Source organism: Arctopsyche grandis, chromosome 1 (assembly GCF_051622035.1).
Source record: "Arctopsyche grandis isolate Sample6627 chromosome 1, ASM5162203v2, whole genome shotgun sequence".
NCBI classification, from domain to species: Eukaryota; Metazoa; Arthropoda; class Insecta; order Trichoptera; family Hydropsychidae; genus Arctopsyche; species Arctopsyche grandis.
This window is the reverse complement of record NC_135355.1, coordinates 35,980,230-36,004,771: the sequence shown is the minus strand read 5'-3', so window position 1 is coordinate 36,004,771 and position 24,542 is coordinate 35,980,230. Positions and strand designations below refer to the sequence as shown.

Genomic DNA, 24,542 nt, shown 5'->3' with positions numbered 1-24,542 from the left:
AAAGCCAGTTCCATCTTCTTCATAGTTGTTAAAATGTAATGCTCACAATCAAAATGCCAAGCCACAATCTAAAATACTCAGCAGTTAGGGAGTTCCATCGAGTAATTCTGCTATGGCTATAAATTCATAAATTCCGGTGTAAACGAGTCCTAATAAACGTTGACAAATGAATGACATGGATTACACGACCCATTTTCAATGCTACCTTTATGTAAAGGCTTAGACGGTAGTATTCTTGTTTTCTTTGTACATGCTCAATATACAACGCCTATCGGTGACTTATCAGAAAAACGCCGATCGGCGTTGGTCAGCTTTCAAAGAATTAGGGAGTATATATTTTTTGGCTCTCATTTCTTTTGGCTGCCTTTATATCTCGGCCAACGGTTCACATATTTGTACAAATGATAGGCGCGGCCCTGAATACATGTACATAATATGTATATTTTTATTTATTTTATTTTATTGTCACAAATCAATACACACTCGCCATTACAGATTTGCTCCAATGCGACGGGTGTACGTTAATGAAATACATAAACAATCAGAAATCAGAAATACAGTAATACATACATATACAGTCAGAATATATAGAATATAACAATTAATCAGAAATAATAATCATAGTGACATCTATGGATTATTTTTAGATTTTTTTTTTTTTGTATACAATTTTTATACATACAATAAATACGAAATTATAGAGATGTCGATAGAGATATCTATAGATTTCAGATTACTGTGTATAATTATTACAAATTATACACAGGCAGATTTTTGTGACAACAGGATTAGATCTAATACCAATTTTTTTAATGTTAATAAAAAAATATACGCTTTAATCAAATTTCAAAGGTCGTGCTAAAATTTCTAAAAAAATAAATGATCCATGTTTAATTTAAATATCAATGGTTATTAACAGTCATCATAAAGACGCGCCTTAATTTATATTTGTAGTCACGCAATGTTTATTTTTGACGATTGTTCGTTAAATTAATTAAAAAATGTTCGGCACTAATGATAATTTGATGAATGTTTGTTAATTATCAAATATTCACTGGTACTTTAAAACGTAATTTATACTTATTGATTTATGTGAGCGGTTCTTATGTTCTATTGCATTTATTTATACGCGAATGCTATGGCGTGCTTTGTTCAATAATTTATGTATGTATTGTGTGTAAGTAAGTGGTCGTATAATTGGGGGAAATTTTGTCTTTGTACGTGTTGTGTTCGATTGAATATGCCATTGTGAGGCTGTCTGCGGATGTTTGGATGTAGTTTTGAAGTGCCACACCAGTCCTGTTGAGGTTTCGTTAATTGAATTTCGGAACATTCGTAGTTTCGAGGTTAATTTTGGCGGGAAAATGATGTATAGATTCTGTCGACCGCGTGTCGGAAAACGTTCAGTATCTTTTTATAAGCAAGGTCTCTCGTAGAATGTGAAATTCGAGGCTTTTCCATAATTTTTTAGAGGCACTTAGTAAATTCGCTTTTTGAAAACCTGTTTATGAACATATTTATATATGTATGTAGTGCTAGTTTTTATTTTTTTAACGTGTTGGCAAATATGGGAAAATTTCCTATGAAATATCTGATAGCGTGAGGGAAAAAGGTTCCATTCGCCTTTTCTTTGATAGTGTGTTAGGATTCGTGTGTTGTTTTTCTACCTTTTTGGTATTTAACACCATTTGGATCCTTAAAATTCCATCCCATATACCCGTTTCCGTTTTTTGATCTTTCGATCTTCTTTTATAAACCCATTTTCAATAAAGAAAGCTTACAATTTGGTAAATTCGTAAAACAATTAAACATTTAAAATACATTCGTATATGGTGAATTTCATATAAATATGTAGTTAGTAGAAATGCTTTATTTTATTCCATATTATTAAAAAATACAATATTTCAATTTTAAATCAATAAATGGTGCGATATAAAAATTTTGCATAAAAAATCAACTTTTCATTCACTCAATTTCTCTCAATGATTTGTTATATTATATTTCATTTTATTTGATATGAAAGCATCTAGTTAAGAAAATAAATTGAAATAATGCGGAAAATAAAGCACAATATGCTAAGTCTGTTTTTGTAAGGGAGAGAAAGTTATGAGATACAATTTAATCAGTTAATAAAATATTTTGAATAGGATTTAGCATACGCGAATGTTATTTTATGTTTGTTAGTGGTTCATAGCATCGCTTATACTGTTGTTTTAAACGGTTTTGGACGGCCTGTATTTCTTATGTCAGTAACTTCATTTGATTTGGTCAGTATATATGTGCATATATTTTTTAGTTGCATTGTATTTTATTTTATTTTTTATACGTATATGTATTTATACACCAGGAAGGCTTAACAGATAAACCTCAATGCACTTTCCTGGCCAATGACAAATATTGATACATTTTTATACAGTATCATAGAAATATCTATGGACAAATTCAATAATACTTTAATATTCGAGATGTACAAATATTTTCCGAATGGGTAGCATTTATTATATCAATAAATTCTAGATGATAAAAACTCGAATTTCGCAAGAGATGGGAAAGGTTTTCCTAATTGGTGGAATCGTTTTAATGAGATCAGATAAATTGGCAAATTCTGATAGGAAACAATCGACATGGAGTCACATACATACATATATCCAAGGTCTGGCCAGGAAATGAACATATAACCACTCAGTTGAAAGCATTACACGCCATACATTACCCTGAGCTATGTATGTCGCTGGTAAGGTTAGGTATATATGATCAGTAATTTATATGTATTATAGACCATCAACTCGTTTATTATTGTCTATTTTTCAAAAAATACTTAAAATAATAAGCAATTTTGTGACGACTTCATTTTATTTTCCCTAAATTTTCGTAAAAGTTACTGACCATTTATTGAAAAAACAACCATTGTTGCCACGATAAAAGAGGCAACAAATTAAACATTATTAAATTAGTGTATGGACGAGTATTAATCTGAAAATGAGGGTGGGTCTATTGGGCAAGAATATATAAGTCATATCAGTTCAATAAATAAATAAATATTTTCTCCCCAATAAACGGTTGATTTTTATTTATAATATATACATATTTAGTATTTTTAGTTATTGAGTTACTGGCCGTTTTGGATAGCCACATATGGTTTATTTCGGTATGAACCTATTCCTCCTTTGAATTCCAATTACTTTCAGATTTTTATTCTGAAGTTAAGTACGAACTTTATTTTTTACATACATATTTTTATATACATATATACAAATATACCAGGAAGGCTTAACAGGTAAACCCCAAATGCGCCTTCCTGGTCCACATAATTATTACATAGATACATGTAAATCTAAACAATATCTGACATCTATGGTCAGATATTACAAACATCGTATTAATACGATAAATAACGATGAATAACTTTCATGTAACAATACGAATTTTTATATTCGATAAACAACCACAGAGACATCTATGGTGAGCAATATAGCGAAACCTAAGATATAACAATAACTAAAGGTTCGCAACAGAAAATTGGGAAGGAAACGCTAATTTTACAGGAATCGTTTCAATTAAAATCATAAAAATTGGCAAATTCTGATAAGAAACGATCGACCTTGACAAACCAAGGTCTGGCCAATAGCGAGACTTAGCGGGAATCGAACTCGTAACATCAAGTACGAGATAATTCAACATTCACCACTAGACCACGCCACTGGTTATAAGTGGACGGGTTGGTCATGTAAGTATGTATGTACATGAAATAATAATTTTCCGGGGGAAAACTTTTATGGGGCGACAAGTGCACTTATAGTGCCGCAGAGCGATGTGTAGAGGAATCTCGTGGAAAAAAATCGAATAGGCTCTCGCGCGAGAGTCACTTGATATTCAGTGGATGCTTTTAAAAACCATTTCGTGTCAAACGGATGTTCCCCATCCGTTCAATATTTTTTTTTTGTTTCTCCCGATTGGGACGTCCCCACGCAGGAAGCTTTTGCATTCCCTCGGGAGGGTTGCCACCCCCCCCCCTCGCAACCTCCTCCCCCCCCCCCCGAGCATCCTTCGGATGGAAGTAACGAGTAGCTTTTAGAATCCGCGAGAGACCCTCGAACATCGTCGGAACTACGGAGCTGGTCGAAATTCTTCGCAACTTTGAACGTGACAAGGGGAAAACTTTTCCCACGTGAAAATAAAATATGGATTTTTTAACCATTTGTATGAGAGTGGAATAATTCCATTAAAATTAGAAATGATTTTAAATTCGAAAGGTAATATCAATAAAATTCTATTTTTCTGTTCACTACAGATTCATACTATGGATTCATACATGTGTTCATATAGTAGTTGTTTTACCCGGCTTCGCTCAGTATTTGTAATATAAACAGCTTAAACATGGCGAATCTAATAGTAAGTATTCATTTTTTTTTTTTGTTATTAAATTTGTTTGAATTGAAAAAAATGTAATATTCAACCAATTGAATTTGTCGTCATATAAATTAAGTTCCCAACCAACAATATTTACATATATACAAGGTCTCTTTCAAAATTATATATTAGATTTTTTTTTAATAAGATTAAAGGGATTGAGATTTTTTTAAATTTTATAGTTAATAGTTAATTTTATTTTATTACTCAAGTTATTTATGGGTTACTTTTAACTTTTTTGAAATACTTTAGATTTGAGATAGTTTTGAGTATTGTCAATTTATTTTATAGTAAAGTTCGATTAAAGACGATTTCTAAACAGTTTTAAGTTTAGCGATTATTCCTTTTATAGCCTATATTTGGACTTAAATTGAATCAATTGTATCTAAAATATCACTTCAAAGATTCTGGATAATAACCTTTGGTATTTTAAAAATATATAGAATTTAAAGATATGTACTGTAATCTTATTTGTACATATATAAAACCGAAACGGCGTCTGTAATTCGTTTCTGATTGGCTGTTGTCAAAGTCGTTTCTGATTGGCCTGATTGGTCAAAGAAGTTTGTGATTGGTCTGTCGTTAAATAGTATATATTTTTTCGATTCAAATAAATTTAATAAAAAAAAACAAATTAAGATTTTTTTCATGGTTTTCATTTCCATTTACCGAGCGAAGCCGGGTAGCACCACTAGTACATATGTATGTACATATGTACGTACATGAATGGACGTTAGGTCAACGGACGCTTGACCCAACGGAAATTAGTCCGATGGACTTTTGGCTGAACGGACATTTGGCCGACGGACTTTTGACCGAACGGACATTAGGCTGAAAGATGTTTGACCAAACTACCACTTGTGTATCAAAATTATTCAAAATTCACTGAAAACAGATTAAAATATTTGTGATTAATGAAAACTTCATTCGGCCAAATGTCCGTCTGCCTAGTTTCCGTTCGGCCAAGTATCCGTTCGGCCAATTGACCGTCGGCTAAATGTTTTTAAGGCCAAGCGTCCGGCAGCCTAGTGTCCATTCGGTCAATAGTCTGTCAACCATTATGTATGGCTCAAATCATTAGTAATTAAAATAAAACTGTGATAGCTGTGTCTTTTAAAAAATAGGGCGGATTTTTAATCAAGTGACAGTTTTATTTTATAATTTATATTTGAAATTAATATTTATTTCAACATCAGAATGTTACGTCGCTTAATTGAAATCACAAAGGAATGTTTTCTTATTGTATAAGAACTAATTTCGAGTTTGTACGAATGCTAAAAAAAAGTATACAATTTTTCCACCTCGAAGAAAGAACAATTCATAGAAAGAACGGTTCGAGTTCTAAAACACTAGCTTTTATACATTATTCATAATTTATCTTCATTAGCATCAAGTTCATTGCTCGTTCTTTGCCATTGTCTGAGGGGCGCTTTTTTCGCGGAACTTCCACAGCAAAGTTCACGACCATTCTGAAAGTTTTCGGCAGAAAAACACCGTTTCGGAATTATAATTACCGAAAGGCTTAAAAAAATTAGGACGAAGATTCAACCTACTTAACCATATTATAATAATTATCAACGAAGTGGCATCCGAAATAATCAAATTTCATTCGCGATCAATGGACGACGATTCATTATATACATACATATGTAGGTACATACTTTAGCAAACTTTTCATATGCCAGCACCGAGAGTCCGCCAGGTTCAATCCCGTGCTAATATTTAATGCTGGTTGTCAGACTTGGATATTTGTGACTCCAAGTCAATCTTGTCCTATCAGAATTTGCCAATTTATCTGATTTTATTGTTGAAAGTGTTCCGTGATTTATGTTCAGTGAAATTTATTCACAAGTATAAATCCATTGATTTCTCTATGACTTAATTAATTTCAAGTTTTTCACAATCTTGATATTCAGCGATTTATGTATTTATGCATTGGAGTTTACCTGTTAGGCCTTTCTGTTATGTACATATATGCAAGGGTACCCCGACATAACCGCTCCGGCATTAACGCGCGGCGGCAAAGCCGCGCGCCGACAAATCCGCCTCAGCAAAAAGTTCCCGGCTACAAAAGCGCACCAGATAATATATTAGCCAGCAGCATAGCTCGGTCGTTAAGCTTCTGCTTAGCGTCGAGAGGCGCCGGGTTCGATCCCATGAGCTGAGTATATCTGTAGTGCTGCTGGTCAGACCTGGATATTTGTGACTCCAGGTCGATCGTTTCCTATCAGAGTTTGCCAATTTTCTCTAATTACATTGTTGAAGTGGTTCCTCCATCAAATTGGCTAAAACAATTCTGCCCACTATGTCACCACTATTTGAATAAGATTTATTATCTATAACATACAAAGATGTCTCGCTAATTCTTATTTATCATATTTGTAGTATGATTAATTGTCTATGATTACATTGTTGAAACGGTTACCGGTAAAATTGGCTAAATATCCTTCCTACCTACTATGTCATCACTATTTGAGATTGATTAATGTACAATAAAATGTATGTACAATTCATAGATGTCTCGTTAATTTGCGAGTTTTTCAGTGTCTTGTAATTAAGCTACTTGTATAATGATAATAAAAAATGCTGCAATATTTGTAATTGGTCAGGAAGGCGCATTGGGGTTACCTGTAAGGCCTTCCTGGTATAACATATATGTAAAAAATAAATAAATAAATAAAAAATATATCATATTTCGATTTCGACTTCGATTATGACTTCGATTATGACTTCAATTCCGACTTGCTTTTCGGTTATGTCTCTCGAGGTTTTGTCGCCGCGCGGTAATGTCGGGTTGCTTATCAACAGAGCGGTTTTGACTGGACACCATATGCAGGTGGAGTCGCAAAAATTAGATACTTATTATCTCGAAGATGAGGACTTTCATTTGAAAGTTAATTAAAATTCAACTATAATACATAGTATGACATCGTACTAGTCATTTTTTTTTAATTATACTATCACTCAAAGCTCAGCATGTTGTCAAATATTACACATATGCACATGTTCGTATGTACATCATTTTCCTTAGTATAATCTTGGAAATTTGTGAAAATTCTAGTCGGATGTTATTGTTCAACTTTTGAGTAATTTGAAGTTGATGTAGAAGAAATAAGGCCAGATAACATCTCCGAAATGAGACATGACATTTTTAGGACGACTTCCATGGTGGAGACAAACTATTCTAGAATTTCAGAAATTCCAAAAAATAATCCAAAAGTTTTTCTAAAGAAAATGGTGGAGTCTGATAGTTCTCCAACACACTATTTATGTTTGTACCTACAATGTATGTATATATGAACGTATATTACAGCATCAGTGCTGGCCCTGAATATGGGTCAGGAGAGTCCCTTTTCTTCTGATGCAGCACGCGAAAGGAAAATTCGATCGATACAAACCCTTCGGTGTTGGATTAATGAACCGAAAAAAGACTACTTTCGCTCGTTGTACGAAATCAAATATTTCGTTTCGTGAAAGCACTTTTCTGTATATCTGTATTTGCTGCGAATTCCGTCGAATTTTATTCGCACAAGGCGATAATTTAATAACTTTCGATATCTTTTGAGCGAGCTCATATCCCTCTCCAGTCGTTATGCCTTCACAGTTCTTTATTAAAGCACAATGAGGCGCTCAAACAGAGTCTACGTCTCCCGGTTAGATGTTTTCTCGTATTTATCTCGCCTATTATCCAGCGAGAATGCCCTCAGAATAGTGGAGCGTAAACCTACCTCTCACTCGGCAAAGGCCATTTGAATTACCTTCAGCATAAAATACAATGAATTGGGATGAGAGCAAAAGATGAAAAAACACACAGGCAATTGTGTGAATCATCTATGTATATACATATATATATTTTATATACGTGCAGAAGTCGTAAAAGAGAATCGCCATCAATTCGAAGCGGGGAAAATGTGCGGTAATCGAAATTCGGCGAGAGCGGCCGAATGTCGGATATGATCCGACAGTTTTACACGGCGACCGTGTCGTAAAAGCTCGTCGTGTACATCTTTACAAGGGCCATTTAGTCGACGAGGAGCTTTTTTGCGAAGTGTGAGATGGGAACGAAAATCGTGCTCGACTTTTGGCGGTGGATTTTCCGTACGTTTTTCCGGAAGCCGCGCGTCGCGCACGGGAAAATCTCCGTGCTAAATCTGTCGCTTATTCAATTTAGATAAATTCACCTTACTATTGTGTGTGTCTGTGTAGCTTTCACTTTTTTGTGTTTTTAAATAAACATATGTACATTTCCCGTCGTTTGTTGTTTGAGTAAATATGGATTGCGTTTGAATTGGACTTGTGTGTATCATTTATGGATGTTTGGCAAAGAAACTGTAGTGCAATTGTGTTTTTAGCACCATGTAAATGGCTTTGACCGATTTCGTTTGCCAGTTTTCCGAATTATTATAATCAATAAAAAAATTTGCATATCATATTGTTACGTATGCTAAAAAGAGCCGCCGAGTAATTGCGATCGGATTAGGCCGGGTAGCGTCCTGAGAGACCGTGTGACCGGTATAAGTGGTTTCAAGGATTAGCGACAGGCCAAGTGCAAGTAAGCTAAACAATGGCGACCGAGTTGGCTGTTATTGGTCCTTTCTCAGAATTTACCTGTACCATGGGACCGAATGTCGTGGGAAGACATATCCGTACGTGACTATACAATAGGTAAACAGATTAGACTTCGAAGATGTCCTGAGAGATATATCCCTTATAAGGCGATACTTAGGCGATATCATGTCATTATTAATCATCAATAAATGCTATGAAACGACTAAGGCCTTTTACTTGGATCCTTCACCCACCCCTACGCAACAATATTATTGGGTGAAACGATTTTTTTTATTCGAAATATCTGTCTATACGTTGTCATGTTCCAAAATGCAGTTTATATATTTATTAAATTACTTGGTTTAACAAACCAAGATTTCTTTATTATCATAAAAACGTTACATTTATGTTATTGGTAGATATTTTTGAAAGCTACAGATTTAATTATGGAACGGTAATGAATTTTAAATGAGATACGTATAACTTTGTTTCACTAATTAACTTTGGTTCACTTTGTTCTGCTGCTGTGCTGACCGTCACTTGCGGGGTCGATACTAATGACTGCCACTCTCGGAGTCTCGATGGTGATGACTAACTTATGTGATTGAATCGTGATCTATATAAATGATTTTTATCTTTTGGGTTGGGCAAAGTCCGGCATTCCTGGATTGGGCAATGTCCGGCGCTCCTATCTTATCTGACTATCCCTTTACAGAATTACATACATTGATGAACGAGGTATGTAAATAACAACGTATGCATATAGCCGTTATATTTGAAAGTAGCGGAATACCACTTTTCAGTTCCAAAAAAACGATTTCTGTTTAACTTAATTCACAAATTGTTATCACTTCTTTTAATTCCATATTTCCAGAATCTCGGAAAAGCTGTGTAAACGCATTATTATAATCATATTATATTTCTAAATTTCGGGCAGGTACTGTACGGTAAGTGTAATCCCGACATCTTCAGTTTTACACTTTATATTGTTTTTAACCCTTTACTCGTGGCAACTTTCGCGATACCTTTTTAGCGAATTTGTAATTCGAGTTATCGACCATAAATACACATTGTAAGATTTATAGTGACCAAATATGCCAATTAACACCTGATGTTTTTTTTATATTAAATCTTCTCTACACGGTGAATCACGCCATTCTGATTACTGGAATTTTACGCATGACGTCTATAACGGTCATCCACGGGCAAAGGGTTAAAAAAATATGGCTTTTGGAAAATGGTGGGTCTTATTACTTATTATTTTTAATGGTTCCTTTTTCATGTATGAATTTATTGTTCTTTTTTATCGAATATAAAAAACAATAATTTGAGCGCTAGCGTCGGTGTCCTTAATTCAGCGCGCTAATGTCGGGAGCACTTAAATCCCGCGCGCTGAAGTCGTTGCATTCTTCAAATTACATATTCAAATAGTTGGGTCGAAAAATTTTATCTACCTTTAAAACTAAACAAAATCAATAGTTTATTTTAATGTTTTTACCAAAGTAAACATTGCATATGATGTTTTATAATTGAAAAGTTTTATTTATCACTTCTTATATTTTTCCCTAAATATTTATATTTATGTAGTCATAAAAAACACTTTAATTTACTGATTTATTTTTTTAGCGACTGAAGTTCGTATTGATTTGACTTCTCAATTTAGCAGCATAGCTCGGTCGTTAAGCTTCTGCTTAGCGTCGAGAGGCGCCGGGTTCGATCCCATGAGCTGACCTCGATTGAAAATAATTTTTCTGAATTGGACTTTCAATAGAAAAGATGTCAGAACTCAAAGGGTTAGAAAATATGAAACAAGACATCGTACTTTTTACAAGGCTCTTCTATATATATTAGCCAGCAGCATAGCTCGGTCGTTAAGCTTCTGCTTAGCGACAAGAAGGTGCCGGGTTCAATCCCTGAATGAAAATGAATTTTTCAGAGTATTCTAGTCAGACCTGGATATTTGTGACTCCAGGTCGATCGTTTCCTATCAGAGTTTGCTAATTCTTTCTTATTTCATTGTTGAAACGGTTTCCGATTAAAAATTGGCTAAAAATCCTTCCTACCTACTACGTCACCACTATTTGAGTATGATTAATGTACAATAAAATGTATGTACAATTCATAGATGTCTCGTTAATTTGCGAGTTTTCAGTGTCTCGTAATTCAGTGACTTGTAAATTAAAAATGCTGTATTGTTTGTAATTGGCCAGGAAGGCGCACTGGGGTTTACCTGTAAGGCCTTCCTGGTATAAAAAAATGTAGAAAAAAAAATAAGATTACCGTTAGAGGCAATAAAAATTGTCTGATAAATTCTAAAAAAATTACAGATACTTCAAATCAATGCCTGTTTCCATATAATCTACATATATATATGATATTGATTCTCAAAATTTAGTTGAAAGAACTCTATTATGTACGCAATGATGGATAGTACATTTTGTTCGGGGAAAAATGAAAATGTCATAATGTGAATAAGCGGCACATAGTAAGGCCATTTTTCACAGATTGTACACTGCGAGCTGTGTGTGTGTGTATCGGTTGAAAATAAATTTCCCAAGAAGACACACACAGCCTTCGGGCTAAGTCGCGAGATGACTGCTTAAGTGGGGAGAAAAATGTTGACGATCCCCGCTGCAGGATAATAAATATATGAGGAGATCCTTTTCATGGAAGTCGACGGAGATAGTTTGGAGATATGGGCCGCTAGCCTTTCGAGTATAGTTTGCGGTGTCGTCGCCACAAAGAGAAACGGAAGAAGCTCATAAATTTCGAATAGGGGATCGATGGCCTCCGGAACGGCTTCAGGCATAACCGATTCGGTATTTTTCAATTCGGAAATGTATATAGTAGGTATGCGTCAAATGCAGATGCCGGTCTGTGGTTGTTGGAGTACGTGATAATTCGACCATACAACCGAGGGATAAATAAATGCGCGTGTCTCCAAACAACATTCGTTGGATTAAACTGCACACGAAAAGACCGCATAGGAAAAAATTCCGATGTGACCAACCCACGACTTTATCTATGTATGTATTTGAGGAATACAATAAGTATGAAAAACAAAATTCAATAGTGAAACATGCATAAACAGTGGTGCAGCGTGAATTCCTGGTGCCCCCCCCGCAAAATATTTTAAGGCGCCCCCCCCCCTATATATTCATATTATTTACTTAAAATAACTTTCCAAATTAATAATTTTTAACTTTTTTACGTATCGGTATATGTACCTACATATATACATATATCGAAGTGCATTAATAGTTTAATCTGGACGACCAACAAGCAGTGCACAATCTGTTTAAAGGAACTGATGGTGAATTTTCCTTAAAAACTTCCCACCTGTTAATGGTGACAGCGAAAATTTATAAATTTTATAGGTTTTAATCATATAATTTTGTTTTATTGTTTACACATTGTAAAAATATATACATGAATAAGAGAGAATTGTCAGCAAATAGGTTGAAAAGTGGCACTGACGTTCAAAAGATTTTTTATTTTATTTTATTTATTTTTTATTTATTTATTCAAATAGCAAAACTGCTAATACATACAATAAAAAATAACAAAATAACAACAAAAAATTATAAATCATCTTCCACAAAGGTATTCATTAACACCCTTCAAGAAAGCAGCAATGTTATTAGAACTTCTAATGCCTTCAGGAAGAGCATTATACATTTGAACACCTCTGTGAAAAACACCTTCTGCAGTTTTAGCTTTCTTAACTCTACCTATAATTAATTTATTCCTATTTCTCGTTTTATAATTATGTATATCTCTATTCCTAACTTTATGATTATTAAAATATTTGGGTAATAGATTCTTTTCTAGCTTATATATAAACTTTAAAGTGCTTACTTTAAGACTATTTCTAATGTCCAACCATTTCAATTCATCTAACATACTTCTTACATTCTTACTTTTCCTCACATTCAAAATTGCACGCATTGCTCTATTCTGCACTTTCTGCAGTTTATCAATACACAAACCACTAAATAGATTGAGGACTGTAGCGCAGTATACATTATGAGGAAATTGTGGAATTTTTCCGCTATGATTGAACGATTGTCCTTCCAAAAAAAAAGGATTTTTTTTAATTAAAAACGATCATCGTCGTGATAATGTCAAATTTTTAATTAAGGCGACGTCAGGTTTGTCGCTTTATGGGGGTTGAAAATTTTCAACGCTCTACTCGCGGTTACCGTTGAATTTTCACGGTGAAAATTGAAAATTATTATTATTATCATTATTGGCCCGACGTTAGCCTAATCAAGTCGGTTAAATTTTGATGCCTGTATTTTTTTAATGAACACCTAAAATTCTTTTCATTACAAGCTACCTTCTCAAATGAAATTGAATTTCGTTCGAAGTTCGTGTTTCATCTACCTAGCCATCAAATACAAATTTTGTCAATATTGTGAACTGTTTTATTTACAATTTTTAGTATTGTGAATAAAACAGGTTTTAAATTAACAGTAAATTTAAATGAAAAATCTTGTCAAATGATCAAAATGTATATAAAAACGTACAAAATTTCAAATACTTCATTTCAGCGCATAATTTTTTTCCAAGTATATAAAAAAGTAAAAGAAAACATTTTTTTTTCAATTTCATTAGTTGTAAAAACTGTTCATAGACCTCGATGCAAAGTAAGTAAATTTAATTTTAAATGTAGCACCTCTGTGCTCAAGGGCAGGCGCGTGGCGATGTCGAACCTAGCTAAAGCTCCCACCGGTAGGCGCACGGTGAGAAGTAATATGTGCTTGATCTCTTAACAATTGTAAAAAAATTATTTTTCCATTATAATTTTTACGATTTTAATTGTTTATACTTTTTAAATTATTCAATGATATTTTTCTACAATATTCAACATACATACATATATTAAATTTAAAAAAATCGTATTGAATCTATTCTCTTGTGAAAAAAATCTCTATATGAAATTCTTCCAATGAGCAATCTTTTGTTTTGACTATATATTACTTCATTTGCTTTACGATATTTAAAAGTACGAGTATAGTGTTTTTATCCACGAAGCTGTCATTAAATTGAAATAAACAATTTTGTAAGTTTGGTTTGATAAATTCTACATATAAAAGAGAAAAAAAAATGATATATGATTAAGGATTGCAATTTACCATTGAAAAAAAGGTAAATGGTAAAAGGTAAAAGATTTCTCCTACTACCGGTATACCGGTATTTACCGGTAAATAAAAACTTTTTTCGAGAATTCCATAACTGTATGTGGTAACTCAATCTATATTGAATCGTAAATAGTTAAAAATAAAAGTAAATTTTTATTTAAACCAATTTATTTAAATTTTATGACCATTTGAAAGTTTGGATCATAATTGAAAAATCGCATTTATTTTGATTTGGTTCGTCTGAATTGCCAGTGAATTTATCATTTTAAAATTGCCACATTTAATACTAAAAATACATATAAATAAATTCCAGACAACCTAATACGCCATTTATATCTATTTTAATACGCCATTTTTAATAATAATACGCCATTTTCATCGATTTTTATTGTAATATTATGCAATAATATGACTATTCATATGTACTTAATTCGCGATATAATAGTTTCCGGAAAATACTGTTATTTTCCAGATGGCGAAATTTTGGCGATTTACCGGAAAACCGGTATTCAAGTATTGCAATAATTAGATATGATGCTCCTTTTACTATTGCGAATCGTGAGATAATTACGTGTCAAATAAAAATACAGTTTGATTAAAGCATAAAAGATTTTGAAAATCAGAAAGACATTTTTCTAACCACCAGTGTGTACAGAAAGTTTTCGAAATTTTATATGCGCCCTGAGAGTGATTTACTTTCTAAAGGAGCATTCCAAGATTTCTCTCTGTTTCTCGAATCTTTCAACTTTGAAAGTTGTATACAGTTCGATTGCTCGCAAAAGTTCCAAACTAATCGTTTTATTCGCCAGGAAAAACTTCACGAATCCGCAGGCACAATGAAACTCTCGTCGATGCTTTTTCGTAATAATCGGCTCATATCTACGGGAGGGGTTGGTTGCATTTTGCCCGAGGGTTGATGGACTGGACACCCTGTGTAAAATTTGCATCATATATTATACATCCTGCTTACTCTGGTCGTTTTCAAAGGAACCCTCGGCGAGGAGAGTCCCTTTGTGTTACCGTCGTATCAAGATTGAGTGAGATCCACCACTAGATATAAGCTTATTTCATTTCCGCAATTTCGTATTTTTTCCGGAACGAGAAAATGTTAATGGAAATGCCAATTCTTATCATATTCGCCTACTATATATGTACTAATATTACGCTCGTTGATATCTTAACGAGTGGTTTAAGAAGGGATTCGATTAGGATTCAATGCGTTTGATTAAAAAGATGAACGGAATTGATGAATAAATAACCGGAGTAATAAATAAATATTTTTTCAAGCACTTATGGTCGTAACATTAAGCTTAGCGATTCACTTGGCATGATTTTTACTTTATCTATGTACGTAGTAACAATAGATGAAGTTTTGCGATCGTGCAGAAATTCTAACTAGAAATTTTGACTGATTCGAAATCAGAATCGAACACTGATCACATTTTCATGATCTAGAAAAAGTGTGTGTGTTTGTATTTTGGGGATTTTTTGAACACCGTTCCTCCTATCGAACTGAAACTTCGTATCGGTTACTGAAGGCCTTTTGGTATAAAATGTAATAAAATAAAATCTAGTATATATGTATGTATGTAGTATGTAGTTAATAAATTTTGAAAAAATAGCCATTTAGCTTTGAATTATGAATTAAAACAATCCAATATAGAAACTTATTCCTTTTTCAAGACTACTGTGCAACTCGAATTGTTCCCGGAAGTTGGTTAATCAACGCGAATAATAAAGCAGTGTTTAGTAAACGCTTTCTCATTTCAATTTAGGCATTCGAGTCGGCTGTCACGTCGCTTAAATTCCTGGCACGGCCCTGGAATAGCGACGTTCATATTTAATAAGTAAAGAAGGGGATGAACGAGAGACACAGATTAGATCGGAACGAAAATCCTCCTCTATTATGAAGCGAGCGAAAAAAATATTAATTAAAAAATAGCAGACATACGGAGCAATAGGATTCGTCAAATATAATAATCACCGATTTAACTGATGCGCATATATTAAAATTAATCATACAAATGGGCAGTGCTTTGAGGGCTCGAGAAGACAAGCGAACGCTCAAAATCTTACACCGGATATATGGGATAATGTCTCCTCGTGTCTCCTCCTCTGTATCATATGAACATATGTAGATAATTAATGCGCGATTTATTTAAATTAGTGTAATTTTCCCGGGATCGGAATAATTTGCGCGTAATTTATCGGGAATGCGTGCGCGTGCATATGGCGTAAGGATTACACTCGCACACTTGCTCGGCAATTAGGCAGATGTTTTCGCAGAATTCCTATGGATGACTAGATCATTATTATTTTTTTCAGGTGAGCTTATCCATCTCCATCCTGCTGTCACTGACTGTGTTCTTCTTGCTGTTAGCAGAAATTATTCCTCCGACTTCGCTGGTCGTACCGCTCTTAGGGAAATTTGTGCTTTTCACAATGATATTGGACACATTTAGGTGAGTTTGAATTGTTTTTATTATTCATTTTATCATTAAATGCAATCTATGTATGATGATTTTGAATCGCATAAATTTTTTTTCATAGAAATATGTATGTATGTATTCGCACATGACGTCAAACGTCATCTCTAACTAAATGTACATTTCATTACTTGTGTATTTGTCCCATTTGCTTTGTTCTAAATCTTCTTGAATGCAGGTCTACATATGTAAATATGGTTATCGATGTGTCGTAGGGTCTCTATTTAAGAAATTTGTCGTAGCTAGAGACATCACGATAGAACCTACGAGAGATTGTACATATCTACATATAAAAGTTATATGTATATTTTTTTCATTTTTGTGGTAAAATAAATATTCTTAGTAACCTACCTTGTTTAAAAAAAACTTGTTTGTCTTCAAAACTTAATCTTGACTGATTTGTCGAACAATCAATCGAGAATGCAATAATCCAAAGTCAGCTCCACACTGATTTGTCCTGAGGAAATCATTTCGTGAGCCGGCTCCTTTGTCATAATTGTATTCAAGAAGTTCCGTGTAAATATGCTATTTTAACAACAACAAGCATCGAGTATTCAATCGAATATCGAGTCAAATTGTCCGATTTATTATAGATATGGAGCGTTTTATCAACCATTATTATTTTTTTTATATTTTGTTTTCGGAATTTTTGTGGCTGGAACGGACCTTTAACCGGTTGGACGATTTTCGGTCGGACGTTTTATCATCTGGGTTTTTTATCGTCTGGATCACTTATCAGGTAGACATTCTAACGGGTGGATCTTCTTTCGTGGTACCTTTGTCGTTGGATCTTATATCATTGGATCTTATGTCGTGATACGCAATCCACGACTTCAGGTAGGGTCGATTCCGGTTTATGAACTTCACTACTCCGAGTGGACAATATCAATATAGACAACGATTTGAATTTATTGTAATTGCATTGCTGATATTTTTAAATTTTAGATAAAAGTTTTTGGGGGACTATCCCAGTCTCGTTAGTCCAATGACAGCACGTCACTGATATGTATGTATATCGACTTGATTTCTGAGGATATTTTATTGAACTTTATGATATTTGCATTAAATCCATATGTAAATGAATTAAAACGTATATGAGAAAGTATAAAAGCTTTTTATACTAAGTTTACATGAAATAAGTAACTTTTAGCATTGTTTCATTGAGTTGGGTAGTAGAAAACCGCGTTTGGGTAGCTTCGATTTGACACAAGATTCCAATGTAATTTTCAATGAATTCGTTAATGATTTAACTAATCTAGTTTCATGATAGAAAAATTAGCTCACTGTAATGTTAACTAACCCACTATGTCGGTAAAATATCAAAGCGATCTAAAGAGTAGAAGTGGTTCAAAACCAGATCAAACTTTGTTAACGGCAGAAATTTCGTGGAACTAACAGAGTGAAGCTATTAAAAGTTTGTAAAATACAAATCACAGTGGCATATAAATATTATATCTATATACTTATGTAAAAAATATTATTTGCTGAAAAAAAATTACTCGTCACGAACACTAAAACACTTTTTGTGATAACACTATCTGGTTTAATTACAAATATCACTTAAATTCTCATTTTTCGATTTGAAAATATGAAGAAATTGACGAGATTGCCCAACTGTCTGGTCTGAACTATTTACAGATCCAGCCCTCAAGGGCCGGATTTCAAAAGGGTCTCGAAAACTTTCGAGTACTTTGGAGCAGGTTTCATCTGCGTAATTAATTGGTGAATTATATAGTAATAGATAATTAATTGAAAATTTACGCTTAAGTAAAACAAATTTATGGTCATGTTAGTTTATGGCTTAGCAAAGTGTGTTTTGCATGTTAATCATATGTACATATATAAAGGTTGCATACTAAATAATGATGTGTCTTATTTTGTATATACCGTTTAATTATGAAAAAAACCTACAAACATATGTACAGTCACGATTCAGGGGTTGTTTTTATTAATAAAAACGTTGATTAGAATGACGATCAATATATCGTTGTTTTATTTATTTATATTGAAAGTTTTAAAGTTCTGAATAAAATAGATTCTTTAGGACCTTATATTTTATTTCAAAATATACATATTAAAAATATACAATACAAAAATATACAATTTTAATTTTCACTAATATATTCTAATAACACTTTAATATTATAACGAGGAACTTTAAGAGATGCGTAGAACTGTTTAAAATTTACTGCGCTGATTTTCTCGGTCTGGATTTTATGATGTTATTTATGATTTTACCACGTTGATGGAGTCTGATGTTGTGACTGATAGTCGTGTCGTACCTCAGGCACGGTTTAAATACTGAATCAGATTATGTCAGTGTTTATCTTATACAAATCCATTAAGTTTGTCCCACCACTTTTATAATTTTATATTCCCCATGTACGATTCATGTATTTATTACATACCTCCTTTACGTTTCACATGGCTTTCGTGTTAGTGGTCATTTTTATCTTTTATCCGATCGTTTTCATACTTTGCCATATTGCTCATTTTGGTCATCAATATAAGTAAATGGAGCCTCCGCCATTACGATGGTGCAAATATATCGTGTAAGACGCGTTTGTAATTTGCCCGCCGACATTCTATTTGACGTTTACGGTTGACGTTTGTTTGTTAGTTTTAAACATAGATGGCGATAGTTAAAAAAAGTATTGGTGTGTTTATTCAAAATAATAATTTTATATACAAATTATAGAAGAGGTATGTTTTTAAAAAACTTTTTTTTATTAAGTTTTTGGATTGAATTATTTAAAATAATATCAAAGCACGCTATAGCGTCACGGGATACGTAACAGTACATATTTTATTTTTAATTTACATTGAACATGTACATACACTCACCTTTACAGATCGCTACAAAGTGACGAGTGTACTAATAACGATACAATACGATCAATAAAAGCATCATACGTACATATGTATGTACATCATCAGTATAGAGACATTTTTGCAGTATTTTATTATAAAATTCGGTGAACCTCAAGACGCTGAATAACTTGAGATTTGCAAGAGAGATTGGAAATTTTACAGTAGCCGTTTCAATGAAAATCAGAAAAATTAATCAAACTCTGATGGGAAACGATCGACTTGGAGTCACAAACCAAGATCTGGCCGGCAGCTACTATCGAGAATCGAACCGTGACCACTCTGCTCGAAAGCGTAATATGCTATCCACTAGTCCACGCTGCTGGTTATATATGTTATATATTAGCCAGAAGTTTGGCTTAATGGTAGCGTGTATGTTTAGCACCATGTGATCAGTGGGTTCAATCCGCCATACTGCAGGTTAGATTTGGGGGTATTTGTGACTCCAAATCGATCGTTTCTTATCAGAGTTTGTCAATTTTATCTGATCATTGTTGAAACGGTTCCTCAAAATTGGCAAAAAAACATCTTTCCTGCTGTCACAAATCTTCTGTATTTATTGTGTGTATAATTTGAAAAAAATATGTACAAAATCTGAATACATAGATGTCTCAATGGATTAATTCTGTGGATAATTAATTAATTAATTGTTATTTCGTGTGCTTCAGCTTCTGGAAATACAGTGATTTATGTTTTAATAAATTGCAACATTGTTTGTAATTAATTGTCCAGGAAGGCGCATTGGAAGGCGCATATATAAATAAAATAAATATGTATTGTATTAAAAATCCACAGGTTTCAACATAAGGCCACCAAATTTGATATGCTTTTTGAAATACCGATATATGTATGTATGTATGTAAAAAATCTTTCGAAGGCATTTTTAAATTTTATTTCCTCAAGCAATTCTAAGTAAGTATGAGTATCGCCTACAATATCCAAGGATAAATGTAGTTCATTTTGAATTCAAACTACATACGTGTATATTTTGCATGAATACGACACGACGTATTTTGCTGTGTTGAATTGTTAGGTATACGCCAAGGTCTCAATTTGGAAAATTTGGAAGGAATAATTCAAATAAAAAAATACTAAAACAGACTTCCATCACGTTGAAGTGCAAACTTTCAAAGTTTTCAAAGAGCTTTCGGTTTGTCCTGGTAATTTTAATTAACGAAAAATTTCGCTTTAGTTGGTCTCTTAGAGCCTTAGGGTTTAAGTTCACGGCGGTAGGGAAAAAAGGGGATTCACAAAGCAGGAGCCTAAGGCCAAACGTGGCACTTAATTATTTTTACTGCCAGACTGCCGCGAATTTATTACGAAGAGCCGCTGCTTCTGACAGACTTCCTGATTCTTCATTACGTTTAAGCTCGAAAAAAAAACATGCGAAAAGGGGGGAAACAGAGTTCGAAAAAAATTGGAAAATCATAGATAAACGGCGTCGTCACGGCCGTCTGACTTTTCCGGGAAAATTTGGAGTGCGGTTTTCCGAGGGGAGGGGGTGCGATTAGACGTTCCCGCGGGAACTGTTGCTGTGGCTTCATTACGTCGAACGGTTCGAATCTCCGGTTGGCTTTGTTCAACTTTTTACCGTGGATTCAAAGTTAAATGTAGTCTTTTCGGTTCGAGTGTCATTTGTCTTTCGCTGGAGAAAAACTTTTCTGATTTCGTGCTAGCGATTCATTCCTGTGCGTATTTTCAAAGGACAATATTCAATACGAACTTATGTATATACCTATCGAGAAATTTATTAAAAACTCAATACGTGCTTCGAATTTTGCATGAGATTGAATTTCACCGCAAACAATCGAAAAAGTATTATAATCGAATTATGGTTGATATGTCAGGAGGTGTCCGTTTTTTTTAACCCTCCCTCACCGAAGTGGGGTATGCAAGTGCCCCAATTTTTACGTTTTTCGTAATAGCTACATGGTTTTCAAAGCAATACACCCTATATTTCTTATATTCCTAGAATGAATTACAAGAAATTTATTTTAATAGATTTTGTATGATTCAGAAAAGGGTTACATCGTAATAAAATACATTTATACATTTCTACGTTCCAAAGTATATATGACTTAAAGGCGGTAGCGATAAGTCATGTTTTTGACTGTTCACTTGCATATTCTTGTTGATCGATGAATCAATGCGAGAGAAAGAGACAGCTATATTTTCGTAAGCTGTTGTTTTCGTCGCTTTTGGCACGTGGTTACTGAGTCATACAGTTACCTGTTGGCCTTACCTATGTACGTTTGCATGTCGATGTTAGTCGTTATTTTTTAATACAAAAATTGTCAAAAACATGCTATAGGACTAAAACTATTTTTATGTTGATGTATAAAATGATTTATAAGATATATATTGAACCCATTTGTATTGAGAAAACCTGTATTTTGATTAAATAATACTGGGGTCTTACTCGACCCCGGTTCGGGACACTCGTTCGATCTCGACGCTCCGTCCTTCAAAGGTTAATCGAAGGCCCAAATCTTATTCAGAACTTTTCGTATAGATATATGTATATATCTAAACCCCAATGCGCCTTCCTAGAAAATTAATTACTAATATTGCAGCATCTTTATTACATAAAGTTTGGCTTAATGATAGCGTATATATTTAGCACCACTGAGGTCGAAGGTTCGAGTCCTCGTCAAACTGCTGGTTAGGTTTGGGGGTTTTGTGACTCCAAATCGATCGTTTCTCTATCAGAGTTTGCCAATTTTATCTGATCATTGTTGAAACGGTTCCTGAAAATTGGTATTAGATCATTTCCTGTTGTCACAAAATCTGTGTGTATAATTTGTAAAAATTATGCACAGTAATCTGAAATCTATAGATATCTATAGACATCTCTATAGTTTCGTGTTTATTATATGTATAAAAATTGTAATAATAATTGTATACAAAAATCTAAAAATAATCCACAGATCTATGATTATTATTTAGTCTCTATGATTATTATTTCTATACTGATTAATTGTTATATGCTATGTATTCTGATTGTAAATGTATTATTGTATTTCTGACCGTTATCGTACACTCGTCGCATTGGAGCGATCTGTAATGACGAGTGTATATTGATTGTAACAATAAAAAATAAAATAAAATAAAATAAATCGCAGTATTTCGAGAGGAAAACATCAATGGATTTAGACATAAATTTTTACATATTGTACTTAAACCAAATTCTGATATTTGTGACATAGTGGGTAGGATGGATTTTGCCAATTTGACGGAGGAATCGTTTCAATAATGAAATCAGATAAATTGGCCAATAGGAAACTATCGACTTGTAGTCACTAATATCCGAGTCTAAATAGCAGCATTAAATATTAACACGGGATCGAACCCGGTAACCTGTCGGTGCTAAACATAAACGCAACCACCGAACCAATTTTAAGTATATAATTTATTTAAATTTAATAAGTGTTAAATATATAATGCTTAATATTAGACCAAAATATTCGCGATTTTGCGGATGTCATAAATTTACTGATAAGGATTAGGTTCATTATGCGTGTTCAGATTTATATAATATACTAAATATATTAAATATGTGGTTAAATCGAGGTGGTTTTGATAAAATTTCACTCTTCGTATGTATTGTATTATAATGTTTATGTACGCTCAAATACAAGTGCCATGAGAAAACAAAACAAATAGGAAAGTTCCTTTGTATACTTGAGTACGATTTATGTAGAACGAATTCACGTGGAAAATACAAACATACACTTCTTCGGAGCTTTATAAAATGCAACAGACAGTGAAATTATTTCATCAAAAACAGAATTACTCGAAAGGAAATTACTTTGGCGAAATGTTTTCAAACCGGACGTCATATGCGGTGCGGACATTGCGGAAATTTTCGATTCGTTTGCAGATGTACCTACTCGTAAAAGCCTCATATGATTTTGGCAGATCAGAGGGGGAGTATTAATTTAAATAAAAATTTCACATATTTATTTTTATCTAGAATAACCTTCAAACTCCGAAGATAATAAATCTGCAATAGCAATTTTTCAGTTGTTATTTATTTTATTTAAAAAAATTCGGATGTGACTAACCCATGACATTATCTACATATGTATTTGAGGAATATAAAAAGGTTACAAAACAAAATTCGATATTGAACCAAACAGACACATTCACACATACGGGATCATTATGAAATACTAATAGCTATGACAGCATTTTCGATATAAATTGAGCGCAAATATATGGAAACTTCTAAAAGTTCTACTTCCGTTTGTCGGATTTTGTTCAAATTTTTTTAATTACTTACAATCATTATCAGTAATATACACATTATATATCAAGAAAATAAAAATAATTTGAAAGATCAAAATAAAATAATGAAATATTGTTTAAAAAAAATACTACTTCCGGTTTACGAATTCTGACCAAAACCTTATCAACTCTAAGTTAGTAGATAAAAAATACAAATATAAATTTTCAGCTTGATACGTTCAGGGGTGTGCACATAGTAGTGGTTACAACATTTTTGACTTTTCTAGGAGCAGAAAATTCCACTTTCGTTTTATTAAATATAGTGATTTTTTTTTAATTTTCATCACATTGATACAAGAATTATACTTGATTTTTTTCGTGAAGAGTATATATGTTTAAGGGGTCGAAAAAAATAGTGGAAGAAATATCGAACAAGAGTAAACTGCCACTTCCATTGACGGATGCTTACCAAGTTTTATATATAACTTGGTATTAAGCTTATACTTTTAGATATGAAATTTCAGTTCAATAAACCAAAAGGTTTCTTAGAAAAATATACAAAACCTCGATTCTCTAGAGTAAAAGTTCTAAGCAGGTTCAAGTAAAAATATTCAAAAAATATTACGGTATAAAATTTATAATTTCTATTACATGTAAAAAAAAATTAGTCTGATTAATTAAGTGGTTTGGGAGATATTTGAATTAAAAAACTTAAATAAAAGAGGACACCTACATATAAAAGGAGGTACCATTTCCAGTCAACTTAAAAATTTGAAAAAAATTTACATCGCGTCGATAAGAATTTTAGTAACCGATATTAAGTTTCAGTGTGATAGGACTAACACAAAACTTCATATAT

The 24,542-nt window shown here is 33.1% G+C and overlaps 1 protein-coding gene across 1 annotated transcript in view; it reads left to right on the top strand.

The window, feature by feature from the left end:
• LOC143914384 (acetylcholine receptor subunit alpha-like) overlaps positions 1–24,542 on the top strand; it is a 220,890-nt gene that overhangs the window by 163,696 nt on the left and 32,652 nt on the right. Inside the window, exon 7 of the mRNA XM_077434587.1 lies at positions 16,428–16,564. Within this exon, the coding sequence (XP_077290713.1) occupies positions 16,428–16,564 (137 nt within the window). The remainder of the gene's footprint in view (positions 1–16,427; positions 16,565–24,542) is intronic.